This window comes from Periplaneta americana, chromosome 12, assembly GCF_040183065.1.
Source record: "Periplaneta americana isolate PAMFEO1 chromosome 12, P.americana_PAMFEO1_priV1, whole genome shotgun sequence".
Classification (NCBI taxonomy): domain Eukaryota; kingdom Metazoa; phylum Arthropoda; class Insecta; order Blattodea; family Blattidae; genus Periplaneta; species Periplaneta americana.
The window spans coordinates 51100989-51125797 of record NC_091128.1 but is presented as its reverse complement, the minus strand read 5'-3'; the positions used below and the strand labels follow the sequence as shown (position 1 = coordinate 51125797).

General features: G+C 34.3%; 1 protein-coding gene across 1 annotated transcript; it reads left to right on the top strand.

Moving 5' to 3' along the window:
* The first annotated feature begins 162 nt into the window (after positions 1-162).
* On the top strand, positions 163-24427 carry Syngr (synaptogyrin). Its single transcript, XM_069841301.1, has 5 exons — positions 163-312; positions 621-858; positions 8009-8148; positions 14777-14957; positions 18729-24427. The coding sequence occupies exons 1-5, from the start codon at positions 211-213 to the stop codon at positions 18764-18766; spliced, it is 699 nt and encodes a 232-aa protein (XP_069697402.1). The 5' UTR covers positions 163-210; the 3' UTR covers positions 18767-24427.
* The last annotated feature ends 382 nt before the right edge of the window (positions 24428-24809 follow it).

Here is a 24809-nt window from a genome sequence, read left to right as displayed (position 1 = left end):
GTATAAATTGGATTAAGAAGTACAACTATAAGTAAAAACGTACTATCAGAAGATAGTGTTGGATATAATATTATATTACTAACCTAATTTAATTGTAACTATTATTTATACGAATTTATATAATTGTAATATTTAATATAGCATACACTTTTATTAAAATATATTATAATACAAGGTAGTAAAATTACTCTAGTATTAGTTGGTTAAAACATGGACGGAGGTGGGGCGTACGGTGGTGGAAAAGCTGGGGCTCCATTTGATCCAATACAATTTGTACAACGACCGCAAGTTATTTTAAGGGCAGTGTGTTTGGTAAGCAAATATTCAAATACAGGTCCAATATTTATTTATTGTTTTCTTTACTTGCATTAAGAATGAAAATTATCAAGTAATCGATTTTGACATAAGGACCGCCATGATTCTCCCAAAAGTGGGGGCGAGTCGATTGTAGAGATTATATTGATTTTTCCAATTATCACATTATGGTTAATTATATTTATAATTATTGATAATATTAAAATTAAATATATTCTGAAGTAGACTATACTTTTGCATGCTATCAAATAATGACATACTATTATTTTTATTGTTATTAAAGTCTGTAATGGTTTCTTTTGCAGCTTTTTGCAATCATAGTATTTGGATGTATTTCATCACAAGGATATTATTTTGATCATGAAGAGAAGAAGGAAGTGTGTCTCTATAATAAGGACAACAATGCTTGTAATTATGGAGTTGGAATTGGAGTCATTGCTTTCTTGGCATCAATAGGATTTCTTGTAGGAGAATTCATGTTTGAACAAATGTCATCAGTGAAAACAAGAAAACATTATGTTCTTGGCGACTTGGGATTTTCAGGTTGGTGATCATAGTCATAAGATTCGTACGAGTATTTTCTGACCTATTCTCTCATTAGGCTACAATCTAGTTCCAAGCATGTCATATTATTTTCTAGAAATCTCTTCTATCTTGTTAATTCAGAAAAGGATTTCGTTTGTAAACCATCTGTAGGTATGACATGCCCCTATACAACCGTAATTCTCCAGAAAGGATTCACTGAAGAAGGCACAATTGTTTCTTGCTTCACTTGCTTAAGTGAGGGGAACATTTTAGAACACGGATTGCACCTACCAAATTATGTCTTAAAATACTAAAATGAGCAGATTTGTCTGCGTTTGTCGAATGCGCATCATTGTATTTACGAAAAGGCACTTTTCAGTGGCAATAATTTATTTTGTGTGCACAAGGTTGGAATTTTGAAGTAAGAGGGAAAGGGTGCAATCCATGTTCTGGAGTTTATCCGTTTGATACTTATCTGTGTATTTATATACATTTTTGTAGCCCTATTCGTCCTACTTATTACCAATATAGCACTCGAGAGATCCAGAAATCAATACTAGGGAAACGAATCATTTCCCTAGTAAAATTCGTCCTGGACCTCTTGCATGTTACGTTAGTAGATTGTAGAGGGGGTCAATGTAGAGCATCCACCGGCCACTGAACGAATATTGCACACGTTTGTCACTGCCAATGTGGCGCTATAAACCAATTTTCAATACTTTTATCACAACAACAACACATTTAAAATCTCACTGTACCATATACCTATAGAGAATTATTACGCCCACACCTATCGAGTAACGGTCAGCGCGTCTGGCTGCGAAATCAGGTGGCCCGAGTTCGAATCCTGGTCGGGGCAAGTTACCTGGTTGAGGTTTTTTCCGGGGTTTTCCCTCAACCGAATACGAGCAAATGCTGGGTAACTTTCGGTCCTGGACCCCGGACTCATTTCACCGGCATTATCACCTTCATATCATTCAGACGCTAAATAACCTAGGTGTTGATACAGCGTCGTAAAATAACCAAATAAAATAAAAAAAGAATTATTACTACATTAACACATTTAGTATATCACGAAACATGTAAAATGTAATTATTACGAAAGCCGCCATTGCTTCTTCAAATAAGTAGTATTAGTACGATCCACTTCCACTAGATGGAAAACGACACGATTTGGCAGAGCCGGCAATACATGAAAACGAAATGATACTAAGTGTAAGGAATGTTACTACAGGTGTGTAGTATTATGTGACAGGTTAGGTTAGGTTTTATTAGGTGTGTATTATGTGACAGGTTAGGTTAGGTTTGATTAGGTGTGTATTATGTGACAGGTTAGGTTAGGTTTGATTAGGTGTGTAGTTTTATAAGAAAGGTTAGGTAAGGTTTGATTAGGTGTGTATATTATTACAATGTTGGCAACACTGAAACCCACTGTTACATTAAAGAAATATGGTGGTATCCTTCGTTCATTCACGACGATTTTCGTATATAAGTAAGGTACGTATTTAAGGTGGGCTTACAGCTCTCCCAGTGATCACATCAATTATCTACTACTCAATACCTTCAATGCAAGGCATTTTGAAGGTATTTTATCAAGTTCCTGTAGTGGCCGGGACATAAGTAACATTTACCAGTATTTGTGACTTTTCACTATAAAACCGCATGTTTATCACTACATACATCTCACAGAAGCTGGTGAAGCAATAAATAATTATTGTGTCTCCACAACTATTATCTTTAATTTTAATACCAACTTACATGTAATTAAAAAGTTTGTAATTCTGCAGAAGATCTAGACCAAAGAAAGCACATTTTTTTTTTCTTTTACCAATACGAGTAGTATTAAGTGTTAAGCACGTGATTTTACTTTCTGACACCCAATACTTTCCACAATATAACCTAAAACTATACTGTGCTTGTATGTAGCAGTGAATGGATGTATCGCCGCCATATTGTCCACATCAGATGTAAAAAATCACGGTATATACGAAAATGACATTACTCTGCCTGACTCTTCTCTCTTTTTCTTATCTGTCTTCCTTCATTTCTCTTCTCTGTAATTTTCTGTCGTATCTTCTGACCTACTGTGTGACTTAGCTGTGTTCTTGGAATCACAACGTTCATTTAATTCCAAGTTTTTATTATTAATTAATTATCTGAGGTAGTCTTTATCCAACGTCCTCTGAAACTAGTGCCAGACATGTTAGCTATTCAGCTACGTGCTGATGAGACATGTAATGTAACAGCATACTTCGAATCTGAGCGCTGAGCAGTCAGATGGCATCACAGTGTTCCGAATTTCAGCGATGACGTCATTGATGCTCCAGCACTGTAGCAGAGCTTCCATCAGCATGCAGAGGTGGTGATAGTGTTCATCAGCAGCCATCAGTGAATCTGATTGGTTCTTGTAAAGAGCGGAAATTGGCAGACTAATAACGTCGTGTACTGTTGTGTCAAAGTGATATGTTCTGCTGTGTTGTTTGTAATGAGTAGAATGCAAGAAAAATGTTAATGGCATATGAACGAACATGTCATTGGACCAGTTATTACTACTGGTTCAAGAAATAAATTGTTTGTGCTCTCTTTTCATTGAGTGAGATGATATAATAATAATCTGTGGCGCTACAGCCCATGAAGGGCCTAGTCCGACCAGCCAGCTGCTGGCCTCACGCCCACATGCCGAAGCAGAGGTGGACGATAATCCAACCAGAATGAAGGTATCGTGTGGTTAGCACGATGATTCCCCCAGCCGTTATATCTGGTATTCGCAACCGGATTTCGCTACCTATCGTAGCTCCCCAAGTGCATCACGATGCTGGGTGGGCACCGGTCCCATACACTGGCCGAAATTTCATGAGAAAATTTCTTCCCCCATGAGGACTCGAACCAGCGCGCATTCTGTAACGCGAGTCCTAGGCAGGATGCCTTAGACCACGACGCGGGACATTGAGCGAGATGACAGTATGAAAATTTCGCAAAATGCTGCTAGTGTAGTGCTTACAATAACTTGTACAGCCATCGTGATAGCTATTGAACCTTCCAGTAGTTTCGTTCCTATTTTGCTGCAGTGTGACATCACTGATGACCACCAGTCCGCTGAGGTTCGGAATACGCTGTATGTATTTAAAAGCATATTCCAAATCTCAGCGCTGAGCAATCAGATAGCATCACGGTGTTCCGAATTTCCGCGATGATGTCATTGATGTTCCAGCGCTTCCATCAATGTGAAGAGGTGGTGGCAGTGTCCATCAGCAGCCATCAGTGAATCTGATTGGTTCTTGTAAAGGGCGGAAATTGGCAGACGAATAACATCTTGCACTGTTGTGTGTTCTGCTTCATTGTTTGTAATGAGCATATTGTCAAAGAAATAAGTTAATGGCTTATGAACGAACATGTCAACAGGTCTGTTATTACTACTGGATCAAGAAATAAATTGTTTGTGCTCTCTGTTATTAAGCGAGGATGACAGTATGAAAATTTCGCAAAATTTTGCTAGTGTAGCACATACAACTCTTACAGCCACTGTGATAGGTCTTGAATCTTCCAGCAGTTTTGTTCCTATTTCGCTGCAGTGTGACATCATTGATGCCCATTGGTCCACTGAGATTTGGAATACACTGTAAGTTTGCTACATATGTCCAGGTGAATTACTTTATGAATGACGCAGTAGAGGTGAATTATGGGTAGGCATCGTAATATTAGCCATTTGGGGGCCTGGACCACACCAGCAAGAAAGCATTTTAATGCACTGATGTGGGCTTTATGGCAGCAATACATCCATTCATTACCATGGTCAATACGTGAATAGTTCTAGGTTATTCTGTGGACTGTATTGGATGCCGGAAAATAAAATCACATGCTTAATACTCAGTGCTATTCATATTTGTAAAAGGAAAAAATGGTGCTTGTTTGGTCTAGTTCTTCTACAGAATTATTACTCTACTGAGGCGAGTGGAGCCACGGGCATAATGTGAACTATTGCGATGACATATTACGAACACAGAAGCAGTAAAAGTGACGCTCTGGACTGCAATACTCCACTGGCCTTGGTCGAGTAATACCAAAAACTTAAAGCATAATAAAGTCCCTTTATCTCGGAAACAACAGTTAAAATCTCTGTTTACCAGTGTATGACAAGGTGATAGTAATTCTCTCGTTAGATGCTTACTAACTTCTGATATTACTGCTAAAATGCTATGATCACGATGAACTATGTTTAGTTCATTAGGTAATCATGTAATAAGCCTCAGCCTGGCCTCCATCTTCCTGCAGTAGAGGTCCAGAGCACACATAACTTACTTTCCCATTAGTGTGTAAGACAATGTTGGTATTTCTTTACAATTGCGTTACTAAAAAAAGGTAAGATGTATTTACATTAAGGTTCCCATTCTACAAGTTTTTTGGTAAAATGTCCTGGTGTACCGAATTTATTCCATTGTCTCGTTTTTAAGTGTCTTCCTGAAAGAAAACTGTGAATTATAGATTACATTCCGTTTTTAAATATAACCATGTAGCTAGCACTCTTAGTGGCCAATTGATGAAACATTGTTGACCAATTTGTATTACGATGTTGCAAATACTTGTGGTGATGCTCTTTTTTTTCTCTCCATGCTTCTTTTAGCAATATTTAAGGTAGAATATATGTTAGTGTGTGTATTTTTATACTTACCATTACTGTGTTATTTAAAATAAAACACTTGTGATGATTTATTTATGGTTTTCTTAATTTGTAATATGTCCTTATTTATTTACAAAATGTCCCATATTTTTAATGTAAAAATTTGGAAATGTCCCTATTAAAAAAAAAAAACATTATGGGAACCCAAATTTACAAACTTTGCTTCTAATCGAGTCATACATATCGTAACCGAAAGACAAATGGAATGGCAACGCCAATTTCGCACTGGAATAAGGGAATGTGAAAGTGGTTGCTGGTGGAGAGGCCCTGGATATAAGCTTTTTGGTAGGTACATAGACAGATTTCGTAGGGTCGAGTATCAGTGACAGATTAGGTTTGGTTAGTTCAGCCTTTTGGTCTACTTTGCAATTTTGGTCAGTAAGTGGGTATGGATAGTTATCCACCTTCCTTTGGTTACGCAATTGTAAAGAATTATCTCCACCATTAAAATATAAGTAAGTTATGCATTTGGTAATGTCTGTACCCTCGACCTGTATTGTGGGAAGATGGCCTGGCCAATGCTAACTAATAATTACTTCATTTCGTTAATTTTTTTTTACTTTCTCATATAAAATGGCAATTAATTCGAAATCTGCTCTGATGATTTTTTCTTAAATTCTTTTTTGCATAAGATAAGTTGACTCTTATGCCACCTTACGAAATCGAACTTTAAGAATCTGAATGCTCGGATGTGGATATTATTGCTGCTTGGATTGATTACCTGGTAAGGCTTTTTCCGATTTGCCCCCAACTGTAAGGCAAATGCCAGGTACAGAAATTCATGGCGAATCCTCAGACTTATCTCGCCAAATACTTTCTTGCTGGCACCAGTGCTAGATAACTTCCCAATTGATGGAGTGTCGTTAAATAATCGGTTAAAAAATTTGAAGGCATTTTGTTGAAATTATTATGTGCTGCATTTTCATTTTATTTATTTTTATTTTAAATCCATATATGGTCCAAAATTCTAAACAGATCTTAAAAATCCTTCTGCAATCTGAGGATACATTTTGAATACAGTAATACTGAAATGCCACAAGCTTCGAAGCCATCAGGAAAAAAAAAAAAGTAAAAAAATAAAAAAGACATTCTTCTGAATTCTTTCTTGGATGTTCAGTGCCTCTATTCCCTTTCTGTTATAATAGGGAACATGCACTGTAATTTATATTTATGTTTTAAAAATAGATCCAGTGGCTTTCAAATACGAATAATTACATAAGTTAATTAGAATATTTTTTTATTAGAAACAATTTTTTACTTTCTATGAAGAAATCTGAAAATAGATGTAAAACATTTAGGTTCTAGTTGGTTGTGAGTGGGGCTGTGCCCCTTTGTCCGGTTGTATTATTGGTTGTACAGCATTATGATAAATTTATTTTAAATGCTCAATCAATATGATTTAATCTTCATCGTACGATGTTTGGGTGACGTATATACGTCCGTTGATGTGACATATTAATGAATTAAATGCTATTATAGTCACAATCATGCCATGGTATGAAAGAAAAATTTCACAACCTCGAGCGGGAATCGAACCTGCGACTTCCTGGTCTCCGGTCAGGCGCTCTACCACTGAGCTATCGAGTTCGTCTCACGCCAAAGGCTCAGAATTATCCTTTCATACTGGCGACTCTATTATAAAGTACTGTCCATAGCGTCTGATCTTAGTCAGCACTGCTTATGGCTGGAAAGAAACTTTACAAATGTAATCTTCATCTTACGATGTTTGGGTGACGTATATACGTCCGTTGATTACATTTGTAAAGTTTCTTTCCAGCCATAAGCAGTGCTGACTAAGATCAGACGCTATGGACAGTACTTTATAATAGAGTCGCCAGTATGAAAGGATAATTCCGAGCCTTTGGCGTGAGACGAACTCGATAGCTCAGTGGTAGAGCGCCTGACCGGAGACCAGGAAGTCGCAGGTTCGATTCCCGCTCGAGGTTGTGAAATTTTTCTTTCATACCATGGCATGATTGTGACTATAATATTATTTAATTCATCAATATGATTTATCTATTTGCAAATTTTATTATTTGCTATTACATCTTAAATAGAATATGAAGCATTCATAACAACTAGTACGGTTTGATGTGCTTTAATGTTAGATCAGTGAGGTGGAGTCGTCACTTTTTTTTTTTTTTTTCAGATTTTATTTTCACTTTAATAATCAGAACAAAATGCATTCATGTTTCCTGGCTTCTTTTATTTTGCACTGCCTGTAGCTATAAATTTTATTTCTTTTTGGAATATCATTCTTGAAATATGGGACAATTCACAAAGATCTGTGAACGACATATAATTAATAGCAGTGGTATAACAGTTACAAATTTTATGAACTAATGAAAAATGTATACATGAATGTTACTCATTAACTCCATTGTTAAGTCGGTCATATCTTTCTAGGGACCTGGTCTGAACACAAACTGGAAGCCAATCTTAAAATTATTCCTAGCTTTCTTGTTTTTATATAAAAGGTTTTATTTTCAGGATTCTGGGCGTTCTTGTATTTCGTTGGATTTTGCTATTTGGCAAATCAGTGGAGCCGTGCTGAAACCCCCCAAGGAGGCTATGGAGTGAACAATGTACAAGCTGCTATCGCATTTTCATTCTTCTCTATCTTTACCTGGGTATGTTATAATATGTGTATGCGTATATTTATTAATAATTCACAAAGTTAATACATACGCTAAACAATACCTGGGTATGTTAAAAAGTTGTTACAGTAATTACCGGTGCTAAAAATGTCTTAGTAGAGTAAAGTTTCGTTTAATTTTACTGAAACTGTAAGTTTTAAATTGCATTTCGTATTTTGAGTTGCTTGCAGATTACTGAACCATGATGATAGTAATTATTTGGAATTTGTAATTTTTAGTTAACTTTTTATCACCTGTCGGTAGCCCTTAGTTTGTTTTATTATCTACTCATTCTCTTTCATCACAGTTTCTTCTCTTAGTTATTAATTATTAAGCATCCTTCACAACATTTCTTCTCTTTTTGTAGTAGAATGTGTCCACAATTTTATTATTCATCCAGTTATGAAATATAATACAATTCTTATTTGTAATAATATCAAAAAGCTGTTTGCTACAATCAGTAGAGCATCTAAAAATATTTTCATTCGATTTTGTACTAGAAGCCTATTGCATCTATATATCATTTTCAGCTAAATTAATTTGTAGTTATGTACTTATTATTAAGGATAGGATCTTAATACAAGATAATTAAGGAATATTATAAAAATAATGTTTCGTATATGAAGATCAGTTACAAAGAAATGTAAATGAATTGATTACAATATTAAAGACTAAAACAGTGGTTGTCAGCACTTGCTGAAATGGGTAAAGGGTAAGTGGAGCAATGTGATATGCTCCATCGTGCACTGGGAAGAGATAGAGAGCATACCCTCCAGCAGCCACGGATGCACCATAGTGCAGTCTCTTTTCTGCGGGTAAGAGATGCTAGCCCAAGGGTTCAGTGTGCTGATGACCGCTGGTCTATAATATGAAAATATCGATTGGAAAAACCAAGGCTATGGCTATGCAAGGAAAACATTTACAAAGAGCAAAAATAATGATAGATTCTGAAATAATAGAGCAGGTGACGACATTTAGATATTTAGTTTGTACAATTTCAGTAAATAGATTTAATGCAGACCTAGATGAGAATATTAAAAAATATAACAGGTTAAATGGTTGTTTAAATAGATATTTTGGGATAAGTATGAGAATGGAAATTAAAATCAGACTACATGATATAATCTCAAAACCCACTATGCTCTATGGCAGTGAAACTTGGATACTAAGGCAGCGAGATAAGAGAAGAATCGAAACTTCTGAGATGAGATTCCTTCGATATAGTATGGGAGTGACTTTAAGAGATAGGTTGAGAAGTGACCACATAAGAGAACACCTTAAAGAAGGAAAATGACAAATGAAATTCAACATTATCAAGAACAGTGGTTTCCTCAAATGCAGAGGATGTCTCATGAACGTTTCCCATAGCAAGGCCTCATCTACCTTCCCCAAGGAAGACGAGATATTGGTCTCCCATTTACAAGATGGAGTCAACAATTTCATTAATCTCGGAATGGGACTTCACCCACTCTTGTATCGAAAGATGTTTCACGTGTTAAATTTGACAGTGAACTCTGAGATGAAATAATAGTTACTGAGGCTGAGACAAGATTATAGTCTTTCTCTATTTCCGTTCAATATATATTTAGAAGGAGCATTAAAACAGTGGGAAAGAAGCTGCCATGGAATACCAATCAAAGAAATGGAATGTTTGTTTTCTCTCAGTTATGCAGATGATCAGGTTGTCATAGCACAAAAACTCAGAGGATATGGAATTTATGTTAAGAAGATTAAACAGAGCATTGGGAATTAAGAATCAATCAATCAGTCTTCTTAATGTATCCAGCTGTTTGCTGACAACATAAAGTCCACTATAACTTAGTCCATTGTAGTCTTTTCAGTTCTTGTTTTTCATGAGAAATGAGGGGTATTTTGATCGTGTCCAATATAGATGCCTGTTGCTAGTAGCCAAAGTTGGATTGTAGTCAATATATACTGCAGGGCTGTGTCTTCTGCAACTGGTACTGATGATTTTAATTTACTACTTTTGTGGTTTATGGATGGACAGTATAGAAGAATGTGTTCCAGACCTTCATCATGATTATTACACCACAGACAAGTAGGATTATCAGAAAGGTGAAATCAGTGTAGGTACAATTGAGTGACAATGTGACCTGTTCTGGCTCTTGTTAAAAATGTTTGAACATATCTGGGCAAGTTTTTGTACATTTCCAGGTCATTTGGTTCCTTTTGAATGGACTGTAAAATTTTTCCTTTATCAGAAGAGAGCCAGTAAAAATTAATATATGGCAATTAACACCGACCAGAAATTCGAAATAATTTTATAAAATAGTAATAGAATCAAACAAGTGGAGCGATTTACATATTTAGCAGTGCTGACAAATAGCCATAGAATAAATTCTGAATAAATGGTGAATACTTACCTACTTACAAATGGCTTTCAAAGAATCCAGAGCTTCATTGCCGCCCTCACATAAGCCCATCATCAGTCCTTATCCTGAGCAAGATTAATCCAGTCCCTAGCATCATATCCCACCTCCCTCAAATACATTTTAATATTATTCTCCCATCTACGTCTCAGTCTCCCCAAAGGTATTTTTCCCTCCTGTCTCCCAACAAACACTCTGTATGCATTTCTGGATTCACCCATATGTGCTACATGCCCTGCTCATCTCAAACGTCTGGATTTAATATTCCTAATTATGTCAGGTGAAGAATACAATGCGTGCAGTTCTGTGATGGTGGTGTGTTTAAAAATCTGTTCTGGAGAACATTTCTTTAAATATACCTCAAAATCAAGTCTTGCCTAATACCAATATCTGTCTGCCTCACGTGATGTTAGGCAATGAGGCTTTTCCCCTTAAAACATATTTAATGCGCCCCTATTCAATAGCTCATATGGGAAATAATGATGAAAAAAGAATTTTCAACTACAGATTAAGCAGAGCCCGGAATGTGGTGGAAAACACATTTGATATAATCACCCAAAAGTTTAGACTCTATCACAGATGAATTCAGCAAATTCCTGGACACGCCACTTTTCAACAGATGCATCATATTGGTGGAAATGCTACTACCAATGCAAGTGAAGTCAGAGATAAATTCAACGATTATTTCAATTATTTGGTTCAGTGCCAAGGCAAGAACGAATTGTGAATCGGAGATGGATGGTTGTGAACTAGTAATTCATGCTATGGTATGATCGTAATTGTAATTCAAAATTATTGTTATGTTGACATTGAATACATAATAGTTTTGTCCTTATGTACTGAAATACGAGCTAACTGTCAATTATCCTAGTTCAGCAACTATCAACAAAATAATTACAATTATTATGAGAGTTAAGTTTGTCTACTAGTTAGTACTGATACTGTTATTAATTACTACGAGGGCACTAATTAATTATTACATATGCATGTGTCTATAATTCACTACTTTTCATTTACATGATGTATTATGATATTAAAAAAATGTCACTTGCATATGAATATGAAGTTAAATGTTACCCGATTTTTCGATTAATTTACTTATTTCGCCCCAAGCATTATCACGAGCATAGTTATTGCAATAATGCTTTTGTGTTTTATTGTACAAAATAGAATAATTTTGCACAAGATTTATTAATTTTTCTTTGTTCATATTAAATTGTGATTTTTGTATATATACTATTTCAGGAATAACTTTCAAGTAAACAAATTAATCCACTAAGAATGGATGTGGTTCATTTGTTTTTTCACGAAGGCTTCACGAGAACTTACAATCATACCCGAAACAAAAAAATGTTGTTCCAGCAGTGGAATAAATATTCAAGCTCATGAATTCTATTCTATTCGATTTGCTTCAATTTGATGCACCACTTTCTGCTATCTTCCACTTAAATACATTGTAAAGAGAAATTCTGTTCGATTCCATTCTGCTAAGTGATTGTTGTCCTGTGATTGTTCCCACAATGCAGTAGTAGCTCCAGTCTCACTGTTCAGGAGTCAACATGATCTCTTCAACTTTCAGTGAATATCAGTGAACCTCAGTCTTGGCCTTCACGGTCACCAGACCTCACGCACCTTGATTTGCTTCTATGGGAATTTGTGAAACAGCACTTTTTCAGACAGAGCCTACATCTGTAGATGACTTGAAACAATGGATCACCCATGTTATCCAACACATCCCACCTGGAACACTTTTAAACATGACAGAAGAAAGTCAGGATCGAGTGAGGAACTATCTTCAAGTAACTAGAGCACATTTTAAACATTTGCGGTAGTGAACATATTGTATACAATTTGTATTTGCAATTAGAGTAATGTTTCTCATTTGTCAACTGACTTCTGTGTCACATGGTACAGTAATATGTTCTTAAATAGTTTTTGTCCAATGTTAGGGCCCTTAACTTTTATTTTCCCCAATTCTTGTGAGCAGCTTATTGATGTCGCTAGTGCTGAGAAGAAAGCATAGACCACTTAGTTCATCAGAGATTATCCAGAGTGCATCACAGGCAGTGGTTCCACTTTATACTAATAATGAATGATGGAGAACTGTTGAAATGTTACAGGAGAATCGGAGTTTCCAGAGACAACCCTGTGTTGCCTGGACCATGGGCCCCCTGCATATAAGCCCAGCGCTTTAGCCCCTAGCACAGAGCCAGCGTGGCAGTTAATGTAACTTGACTAGTGATAAAACAAAATATAAAAAGAAATGAAATTGGTTAAATGATAGTTTTGAAATGCAGAAAACATATGACAAATAGTGTCATCTTTGACACCATTTATTCAAATTTGTTATTAAAGTGAAATGGACTTTTATTAGAGTGTAGGCTTTCACGGCTGGCGTCAATAGGAGAAAAGTTTTCCGGGCTATGAGGCCGTGGTCTGTTGGCTGTGTGAGCAAACGTTTCGTTCACTGCTGCGGTGAACATCTTCAGTGGTGTAGATTGCTGCGGCTGGTTCTACTGCACGTGCCGATGACAGTCTGCATTTGCTGCATCGTTGTATATATAGTGCGTGTGGGGGGGGGGCCCTTGCTGTTGTAGGCAACAGCAAGCCCGCCCGCGAAGCACATTCGAGTGCAGACTGAGGCGACAACAGCAAGCCACCCCCCTACCCCCACACACACATATATACAACGATGCAGCCAGCACAGACTGTCATTGGCACACGCAGTAGAACCAGCCGCACCAGCAATCTACACCACTGAAGATGTTCACCGCAGCAGTGAACGAAACGTTTGGTCAAACAACCAATGGACCACGGCCTCATAGCCCGGAAAACTTTTCTCCGAAATGGACTTTTGTGTCTTAATTATAGTTTTAAAAATTTTGTATGGCAGAAATACATAAATATCAAAATGAGTTTGGTAATACTATAGTCGACGTCACTACGCTGTATGAAAAGAATTAGTCTGAATTGATGTAATAAATTCTGAACTCGTTGTGCATTTATATGACATCAGATACTGGATAATTATGCTGAACTACACCGAATGTTTAAGTGAAGGAAATGTATTGCACTGCAAATGCACATCACTTGTAATGTTAACATGTGTACTGTTTTGTACTTTATTGCACCTTTCTCATAGTATAATCTGGATGTATGAAATACAAATTATAATACAGTAGAACTTGGTTATAGCAACCTCGTTTTGTGCGACACCTTGCCTATAAAGTCAAATATTCTGTGGTCCCAACTAATCCCCCATAAGACATATGCTTTCCTACCTTGCTTAATACGACAAACGTATATGCGTCTACCTCGCATATAACGTCATTTTCAACCTCAGTTTGGAATACAATTTTCTAAGAACCAAAGTATTTTGCTGAAATCTGGCAAATCCTTTACTGTTCCCTTCTAATATAGACTTCTGGAATGCAGGCAGATTCCCCACCCCATTGTAACCTGCCCGAATTCATGCGGTATTAATGGTACCTGCATGCGGCCAGTTTCGACAGGAAGTTTTCACTAAGTGCACGTATTTTAACGCAGTATGGCCACTAACAGAAGTGAGTGACACTTTAGAAGCCATTAGAATTGTGAACATTTCTGTGAAGCTAGGGGAAGGAGCAGTGAAATTTCAACTGAACTAATGAACATAGAATTTAATTTAGAAAATGTATATTGGGCAAGTAGGAGACAACAGAGTAAAATGACTGATTATTTCACTCCTCAGTAAATAAGTTTGGTGAGTAATGAACAAACTGTTTTAATACAGAATACTGTATTTATAATTGTACATGTATTTTATTGTGTTCATGGTATGCTTAAAAGTGAATACATAAATCTAAAATAAGCCTAATTATGTTTATTATTTTTCATTTTCCACCTCACTAGACTGATAATATGAATCTCGGTTACAACGACACTCGTTTATAACAACATAATTTTCAAGGTCCCTTGGATGTCGTTATAACCAAGTTCTACTGTAATTTCAACATGATTAATTTTAAGGATCACATTGCATAGTATATAAGAAATTATTAAAATATAATAATTATAACGTTTCTATTAAATGTTCATATACAGTGAATAGTGGAAAGTATTCCTGGTGTGAACAGGTAGAAATAGAGAAGTGTGGCTTATGTAAAATAACTTGCTTTGTCGTCAGTTGTCTTTGTATTTTTTCATGTTGTATGAGGTTAAATAGCAGCTGTGTGTGCTTATTTTATTCAAAGGCTGGATGTGCCTGGTTTGCATTTCAACGATTTCGTCAAGGTACAGATGCAGCATTTGCTCCAAGTTACGAGGCAGACCCAGGTTCTATTCCTGGAGGAGCTCCATATGCTTCATATCCAGTTGGACAAGAGGGTGATGGAGGTTATCAGGAACCTCCATTTTCCGCCAATCAAACTAGAGGTATGTAATGTTTATATTAAATTTTTTTTCTTCAGATTTGAATAAACCACTTAATAATTGTAATCGAAATATGATGCATACAGTTGGCCTTGGTAGCATAGTTGGTATAGCGCTGGCCTTGTATGCTCGAGGTTGCGGGTTCAATCCCAGCCCAGGTCGATGACATTTAAGTGTGTTTAAATATGACAGGCTCATGTCAGTAGATTTAATGGCATGTAAAAACTCCTGCGGGACAAAATTCTGGCACACCATAAATAATCCACAATTTAAAAATTTTTAAATTATGCATACAGTATATCTCTTATTTTGTCATTATACTGAGTATAAATGTAATACTGCAAAAAAATGGATTGTGACATTTTCATTAGGCCTATGTTATAGACAATGGTGCTGCACTTTTTTTTTCTATCACACCATAATGTAAATAATGTTTGATTCTTGAAGGGTAACCTGCATAGCACTTGACTTTCATTAAATCCTCTCGTTTGTAAGGGATTAAAGTGTTTGCAATGGATTTGAAATTTAAAAATACAAAATACAACCTACTAATAAATGAAATTGAAAATTGAAATGAACAAGTTTCTTTTACAAAATACATAATATAATGGATAGACCTACTGAGTTTTGAATGATATGATGATGAAAGCCATGTCGTATAACCAACAGAAACAATAATATAAAGCCTTTAACTTTCGAGGTTATAGCTCACTTAATCGAGATAAGCTAATTAAAAGGTTGAAAGAATATGAGAACACAAGTGAGCTAAAACATGTGTTTTCGATTAAATTTTCTGAACTAAAATGATATCACAGTCTACTATATACAGTCGCGAAGCTCAGTATGTAGTAAAAATGCAAACATGGGTAGTTGCCCACCACTAGGATCGCTACTATCGCTTCATCATCGCAGTTCTCTCTCCTAGTAGACAACAAAATATGTTACACTTTCGTTGTGTTCTTTTCGAAATATTAACACCTTCCTTCCATTATTGAAATATTAAATGCATAAAGTTAATTTATTATTTTAATGAAGTATATTAAATTCCACCATAAACTCGAAGATACCTGCAAGAAATAGGTTAATATTATTTTTGTTTGTGCAAAACGAACTGAAATTTACTATAATCGCTTCACTCATTCAAGATTATAGCGATAATTAACTATGAAACCAATAAATATTAATTTGCATTTTCCTTTACACCAATAATAATAATGTAAATATGAATTAATGGAATAACTTACGTGTACCGGTACTTGTAGTGTAGGCTTACGTAGTTAACAAAGTGGGATGAGGTTAAGAAATAATAATCACACCAGAATTGGAAATAAAACGTGATCAATAAATTTTATTATAACAGACTTTTTCTACGTCTCTAGTAAAGCAACAAATAAAAATAACAACAAAATTAACAGCTATAATTAAAAACATATCCTTTGAAAAAAAAAAAGTAGGCCTAAGCAATAATAATCCCTCCAGAATTGAAAATAAAACGTGATCAATAAATGTCATTAAAACAAACTTAATTTTTCTACGTCTCTAGTAAAATATTATTATTCCAATTATTGTATTTTAGCCATTAACATTTTCATTACAACCAATAACGAACATTTCACAAGCATCAATGTGAAATACGCAATGAGCTAGCACTCAATGGAAATACGACACAGTCCAAAGTCGACTGTGGACAGTCTATTGTTTCTAGTTGCTAACCGCTTGGAGCGCTTTATCACGAGATTTGCAAAAAATCACCTCAAGCTTCGCGACTGTATATAGTAGACTCTGATTATATTTACTTATTTAATGACTCATTAGCTCAGGTACTGCTGAAGATGTAGTACTGAAATTTTTTTACAGGATAAAGGTTTGTAGGTAAACGGATGCAGATATATTAAAAAAAAGTACAAGTTGTAAAAATATATGATTTTTTAATAATGTTGATTTTATTTTGTTATTTCTTACGTAAAATATTTTGTCTGATCAAACCAATAGACATAAATCTCTTAATGTGCGTCCATTTCGTTATTGTATTGTTGTCAAAATGTGTTTAAAAATCCAAATCTCTATCATTTATAGTTCCTGAGAAAATTGGGCATTTGCATAAAAAATAACAATGAAATCAACATATTTTAAAAATTCAAAATATATTTTATAACTTGTATTTCTAAATAAATCTGAGTCAGTTTTCTTAAAAACATTCTACCTTTATCCTATAAAAAATGTTAATATATCTTGAGTATGAATGCTGTTTTTTTTTCAACCTCTGATGGTCTATATATATAAAAAAAAAAAAAAAAAAAAAAAAAGGCAAGTGTAAATAGCAAAATGAATTTATTACCAATAGTTATGAACAAACATGGTTACTTTTCGACATAATCACCGTGAAGATTGAAGTATTTGTTATATCTGTGGATGAGCTTTCCAATCCCCTCTTCATAGAATGTTGCCGCCAATGAGTTTACATGGGCCTTAACGTTGTTTTGAAGCTCCTCATTAGTCCGGAATCTCTGCCTTCCTAGCCATTTTTTCAGTTCAGGGAAAAGGTGGAAGTCACTCAGCTCCAAGTTGGGGCTATATGCCGGGTGTTCAAACACTTCCCATCGAAATTGCTGAAGAAGCTATTGGGTTACAGCAGCACTATGAGGGCGGGCGTTGTCATGAATCAGAAGAACTCCAAAAGTCAGCGTGCCTTTTCTTTTGTTTTGAATGGCTCTCCGCAATCGTTGTAAAGTCTGACACACAGCTGCATTGATTATAGTTCCCGGTTCCATAAACTCAACAAGCAATACACCTTTTTGATCCCAAAACATGGTAGCCGTAATCTTTCTGTTGTTGAAGGTTTGTTTGAACTTTTTCGGTTTGTTTGGCGAGTTTGAGTGCATGAATGAATATGAAACATTCCTTTTGACATAATTATGATGGTACATTAATTATTTGTCACCACAGAAGTTTGATACAAAATTTCTTTTAAATTCCTAATTCGTTGTCCACCCACTGTATGTTATACATTTCTCTTACTTTTGGCAGCACTATTCTGGAGAGTTCTTAGCTTGCTAAATGTGCAGAAAGATTGTTCCTGACACTTCCAAGAGTTAAACAGATTACCATGCTTGCCACTGAATCCAGTAATGTGGTTTCTGTCCTAGTTTGGATCAAGAGATTGTTAGGCAAAAATTCTTGAATGTAGCTTCCACTGGATGAAGACGTAGGTAAATCTGTTGGACCTATGTAGTACTTTCACTGAAAGTGCAGTCTGTATGATATTGTTGATGTACTAGTACAATGTGCACAATTTTAAAATGGATATCAATAATTAAGATGAGATCAATTGAGAAAAGCCAGTAACTTGGTTAGTAAGTTCTTGCCAATAGAAGAACCAACCAACATGTCAAAGTGGAGCTGCTACTGTTTAATTTCAAATATTTACTGCAAAAAACTAGTTGGTTTCTAGTGGCAAGCACTTATGAACGAAGTTACATGTAACATGGGTATAAAATACCCCTAGCAGTATTGGCTAACTCGCCCCACCACCACTCAGACCACTGCCTGATGTTACTTTAATGAAATCTTGAAAGTGATGTAAGAATAATTTGAAGTATTTGTATTGAACAGTTAAGCAATTGCCCATGGTGAAACATTAAGAGATGCATTTCAGGTTGAAAATATCATATTTTAATAGTCAGCAATTGATTAAAATATTAAGTGCTGCACTTATTACTAGCAGCTGAGAAAACATAGTGTACTTATATCAATATCTTTTTTCTTTATTTACAGGTGCTGTAGGCACAGATTTTCAAGCTCCTGCATATTAAAACCTTCTGGCAACATGAAAGTAGTAGTGAGGAAACACTGTGTTGTACTTTTCTTTTTTTAAATACTTCGCTGGAAATTGGAGGTTTGAAATGTGTTCGATAATCCATAGCTGCTGTCAGTAGCATCGTTTAGAAATGAATTTGAACTGGGATTACATTCTTGAACCCGAATAGGAATTGTTAGAAAAAAGGAAATTACAGAGAATCACTTGTAGTTAGTATCATTCAATGTAAGTCAGTATTTCTCTGGGGGAATGGGATTTTGTTTTGGAGGATAGCTTTTAAAAAATTTGGGAATGATGTATAGACTCTGTGTTCACTTCTGTTGGGTATAGTGTTTGAAGATATGTATTAAGATATATTGAGGTGCTTTTATAATTTGAAAGAAGCATTCAGTTATGCAGTGATTTTTTTTGCAGTTAATATGAATACGGAAATTTTGAATTACAAGCATTGTTATTTTCAAATATTGTATGTCGTACTTAATATTGCTTTTTGAATCTCATGACTACCATTATTGATTTGATAAAGTTTAATTTATAATTTATATACTTCATTATTTTTAATTGGTTTCGATGAAAAAGTCTTTGCCTTCAAAGTAGTAACAGTTATATCCATTGTAAATATACAACTGGGGAAGGGGCTGTGATATGTTAAGATGTTTGCTGTTATTTCAGTATAAGAGTTCACACAGTATTAATTATGACAACCGATCACATTAGTGCAGGAAGAAGTGAAAATAAGCAGCAAGCTCCTAGAATTTACTGGAACTGAGTATTCTTGTCTCCGTGTTATGGGAACAAACCTGTTGGTGTCAATTTCAAATACAGCCACAGTTGAGTCTTTGAAAGTGTGTGTGGAACGATTTTTTTAAAGACATTTAGAATGGCACTGATCATTGGCTTATGAAGATATTCTTTTTCAGAAGTGACTGTGGATAGAAAAAAACTTATGTTGCTTAACGTAAGATTAATATTGTTTCAGAGAATATTTATTGAATTTAATTAAATGTAGGATGATCAGCTTACGGCAAATTCTAACTGTGGTAAAAGTGGAATGTGGCAAACTGTCACGCCTCTGCACATGAAATGGAAAGTGGACTGTAACCTTGATTTCAGTTTTGGTACAAAGCTGCTCTATATGTGTGATGAAATGTATAATTTAATATTAGTAATGATATTTTTTTTTGTTAGCCTGGTAGTTATCTCTCTCTCTTCTTACCTCCCTTAGCTTTTTTATAGTAGCAACTGCTGGCTTCAGGTCATTGTTTTCGTAATATCGAAACAAGTTTGAGAGAGACGTGATGAAAGCTTGTGAAGAAGATGGTTCCTAGTTGTAGCATTAATTCTGTGCCATTTTACACATTGCATTGTTACTAGGAAAATCGAAATGATTTGAAGAATGATTTTATTTGAAGATTAAAGAAATTAAAAATGTCGATTTATCTCTCCTAATATTTAAATTTAAATGATTAATTTTTGCAGCAGTTCAGAGTCTTTGTTTGGTTATAAATCCCTACCTACCTAACTGAGCAGCTATGTAATGTTTGTCTAGTCTCACGGAAAGAATCGCACTTTTTTTTTTTTGGTATGTCTGTTTTGTATATTTTGTAGTGTTAGAAGTAATTTTTTCTGTTTGAGGTTATCGTCGAGATGTAAAAGAAATACTTAACATTCAAAGAAACATAAACACATAAGGAAATAAAGCTAGTACAATGATTCGTCTTTGTTGATGTTGTGTATACATTTCTGTATGTAGTGGGAAGTGGCTTATGACGTACTGTAGAGAACAATGTTGTAGACAAGATGTGGTCTGAATGTTATGCAAGCCATATTATGATGTACAAACACTGTACTATTTATTTGAGTTGCCAAAGAGTTTTGTTTGTCAGAGATGGTGGTGGTACAATCCATATCAATTGACAGGACTATCTTCATAACTTGTGAGTTAACTAAACATTCTCACATTCTGTCATTTTAAGTCCAGAAGATTGACAATTTGTTGACCTTCCAACACTGGCATATACTATCCCAATAGTATTTTTACACATTTACTTTTGATTTTTGTACTTTTTATTTTTAAATTACGCGGAAAGTATGGTTGTGTCCCCAGACTTAAGCAATTACTGTTTTTATCATTAACCGATGGAAAATGAGGCACTTATATTTACTACAACATAGTGTGGCAAAGAAATTCTTAAATAAGTACGAATTTTGAAAATTACAGTTTTCTAAATAATCTTCAGAATAAATTTGAAATATTTTTTGGAGCATTATTCAGTTTATTTTATATACGTGCTAATTATATCGACCAAAACTATCTTTCTCTATTGCATATTTATACGTAATTCTTTTATTAAAGCTAATAATCTAGGTGCATAAATCAATTTGATCTTTATTTTCGTCTTTCATGAATAAAACAGTTTGCATTTTGTAAATATAAATGTACTGTAAACTTTTCAAGTAAACTTTCGTTGGAATGATTGAAAGGAGATAGCTAATGGCTGTGAATGATTTGCATACTGTTGTACAGAAGAAATTTTATTATTACATATATTAAAATATGAAATAGCCATGTAAGTAAATCAGAATTGATAGATTACAATCTTCCAACACGTTGCAGTAGCTGAAATGAAACAGCACTATATCAAACATTAATTTTTAGACGAATGATCAAGTGTCTGAGCATTAAATTAAATTAATTTTCAGGACACTTCAGTTACAAATATTTATTAGTTTTACTGAAAAACATTGGAATTATTACATTGGTTCATGTATTGTAGGGTTAATTTGCATATGTCACATTGAATTTAATATATTTTTATTCGTTTTTGGCTTATAATGGGAATGGGAATAGTGGCTCGACAATCAAGTTAATTATCACAATAGATATTTGCTTCATTCCAGGCATTTATTCTAAAACAGTGGACATAATATCCTAGTTTATATATTATATATATATATATATATATATATATATATATATATATGAAATACCAAAAAAGTTTTGCACTGAATTATAATAATGTTTATTTTCAGATCTTTCTTTTCATACATATACTGTGTATCTGGTTTGACAGTGTTTCAAACATCTTCTGGTGCCCAATAACTTATTCTTTCAATTCCTAATCCATTGTCGTTATTTCTATCATTTTATTGTCTTTTTATCCTCTTTTTCTTCGTTCTTTATTGACTGTATATATCCATGTGGTCTTCCCTTCTTCATTTTTCCAAGTGCTATCCATTCTAAAGTTATCCTGGGTAACTTTTCTTCTGGCATTCTCTTAACATGTCCATATGATTCAAGTTTTTTTAATGAATACTGTATTATATGTGAATGAATTAAATTTTTGGTCCTCCAAGTTGGGGGTTGCATTGGGCCAACTCTCTGAGCAAAATGATTTAAGCCAGATGGATTTAAGAAATCTTTCTTTCATAAAAGTAGTAATAGCAATATCAGCCACTATCTGAACTAATTGATAATAGCAAAATGAGAAACATTATAAGATTGAAATCTATAAATTCCTAGCAGATTTATGACACATGAACTATTTTACCCTGTGAATTTAGATTCGTCTGGAGCTCAGTCTTGTTTTTTTTTTCTTCTTTTTTTACAGTTGATTGCAAAGAGATAGCTTTTTTCTTAACTGTTAAAACAGAGATGTTCAATTGTAAATATTGCTTCGTGAATATGTGAAAGTTGTAACAGTTAATAATTACTATAAAATTAATAGCACAAAGTATTCTTTCTCCAGAAAGAAGTGGTGTTTGTTATAAACATCTTTGTCTAATTTCTTGAAATAATGCGGGATTTATGCTTACATAGAGTCCTTACAGGGCTGGTGTGTTGATTATACACCCATTTTGTTTTGAAAGTATTTCTTAGAGAGTTCCTGGGATGGAAAAATAACTTTATTCAAATCTTAATTTGTTCTGTCTGAAGAATATTACAGAATGCCACATTAGGTTCCACTTTTATTGCATATGAACATTCCACTGGGAGTCTGCTGATGTTGGGTAGGTTGCAAGGATGATATCTTCATATCCAGATTCATTATACATCATCATGACGCACTTTAATTTCACTAATGACAGTAAACTTTATTTTAAGGAATGAGATGGGGAGGAATATTTTATAATATAAACCTTGTACCTTATCATGTTGAATGTATATATTGTATCAAGAATACCACTCCACAAGGTGTCGGCATTGTTGTTGATACATAAAATAGAAAGAGGTTGTGCAGAAAAATGAAGGTAGCAGGAACAATGTTGACTATTGATGGATTACTTTGTAAAGTAATAATATGAATAATGACACTACCGACCAAACAAGAGATTTACCAGCATATTAATGTTATAGGATATGAAGAACTGCCATTAGGGCATCAGAGTTTAAATATCTATGTATATTGCTAAAGCATATTGTTGAGTCATTTTATTTTCAAGAGCCACTCACAGTGTGCCAAGACAAATCAGAAGTGTTACCTCCTGTAGAGCAATAAAACTGAACTTGTTTATTTTATTGCTCTTTGTTTAGTAATAAGTGTGCAGTGTTGAGAACTCAGTAACAATTACTGGTCAAGTGCAAGAATGATAAGTAATAAAATAACACAGAAATACGAACCATTCTAGTCTTGCTTGCAATCTTCTTTCTTCCGTCAGTGCAGTATTAGGGGAAGGTTTAGGTAGTGTGGTCAACAGCTGACTGTAGTTCAAAGGTAATTTCCATTCATTATAAGGAAATTGTTTATTAATATGAAATCGTTACATAACATTGAAAATAAGAAGATGTACTTGGTTTAAGAAGTATTTACAGTAATTCAGTATTGAATCATTCATATTATCAAGCAAGTTTTGTTATGTTTCATGATGTGGAACAGATCTAATATTCTACCTCAAGATTCTCTTTGCACTGATATGTAGTTACTTAATTATGTGGTATCCAGCAAGTCGTGCATGGAATTCTTATGAATCTTGCTTATGTTCAATTTTATTGAAAGCTTTCTGTTTCCTAAAATTAAATGATTTTCAGTTCCAATTTTTTTTAACTGTTTTTAGAAGTAGCCACTTAGTGTACCGATTTAATATATCTTTACAATTACCTTAAAATGAAAAACTCATTTTGTAATAACTTTGATGCAGTAATATTACTGAAGAATTACTCAACACTGCAATATGTGTATTAATTTGAATTGGAACCTTATGTTGCCCAATAAGTATTCAGTGTGATGAATTTATCGCAGTCGAATCGAAAAGAATACTGTAATAAGTAATGTTCCATTGAACTAGAAATGATCTTGGGTAATGTTCGTGTACTACTAATGCATTATATATATACATATATATGCATGTACATAAGCTTATATTATTTATATATAGATTGTGGAAAAGAAAAAAAAAACTTATTTATGGCTACTTCAAAAAACATTTAGAGTTAGGTTAAAAAAAATCACAAACGTTGTAGGTTTATCCACAATGAATCATATCAGATAAATTTTGATCACGTAAGTATTGTTTTTAAGTTAATATAATTTTTATATGTTGCCAGATTCTTAGTTGGAATTGCCTGTCATAATCACAGGTTGTTTTTGGTACATTGCTTTGTTGTACCATTGTGACATGATCATATAATAACAAATAAAATAAGTGTTTGAAAATTCGTCTTTTCTTTGTTATCTACAACTGTGAATAGATACTTCCACTAATTTTAGTTATATTAGTAGTAGTGTACAACCTATAATTTGCAAGTGGAGTAGATATGGTTGTATACTGCCACAAACTCATTTCCTTATGTCAAATTCGGAAATATTTTGCTTGTTATGTGTGATACTCAGCTGAATACAGAAATTTTTATTCAGTAAGATAATCGTAATACTCGCTTGTCCTGAACAGAATAACAGTGGAACTATACATAAGAACAGTATCCCCAGTGATCTTTCATCTTAACCAGTGGTCAGGCTTTATTCATAATACCTACAGAAACCACAATCAAGCGTAATTTTCGAATAGTTTAGCATTTTTCAGTCTTAAGGTTGCCAAAT

Bases quoted from the DNA above. Each gene is read 5' to 3' on its own strand.
- Syngr (XM_069841301.1), top strand. From the start codon at position 211: ATGGACGGAGGTGGGGCGTACGGTGGTGGAAAAGCTGGGGCTCCATTT. The intron at 313-620 runs GTAAGCAAATAT...TTTCTTTTGCAG, and splicing joins TTTTAAGGGCAGTGTGTTTG to CTTTTTGCAATCATAGTATT. The intron at 14,958-18,728 runs GTATGTAATGTT...CTTTATTTACAG, and splicing joins TTCCGCCAATCAAACTAGAG to GTGCTGTAGGCACAGATTTT.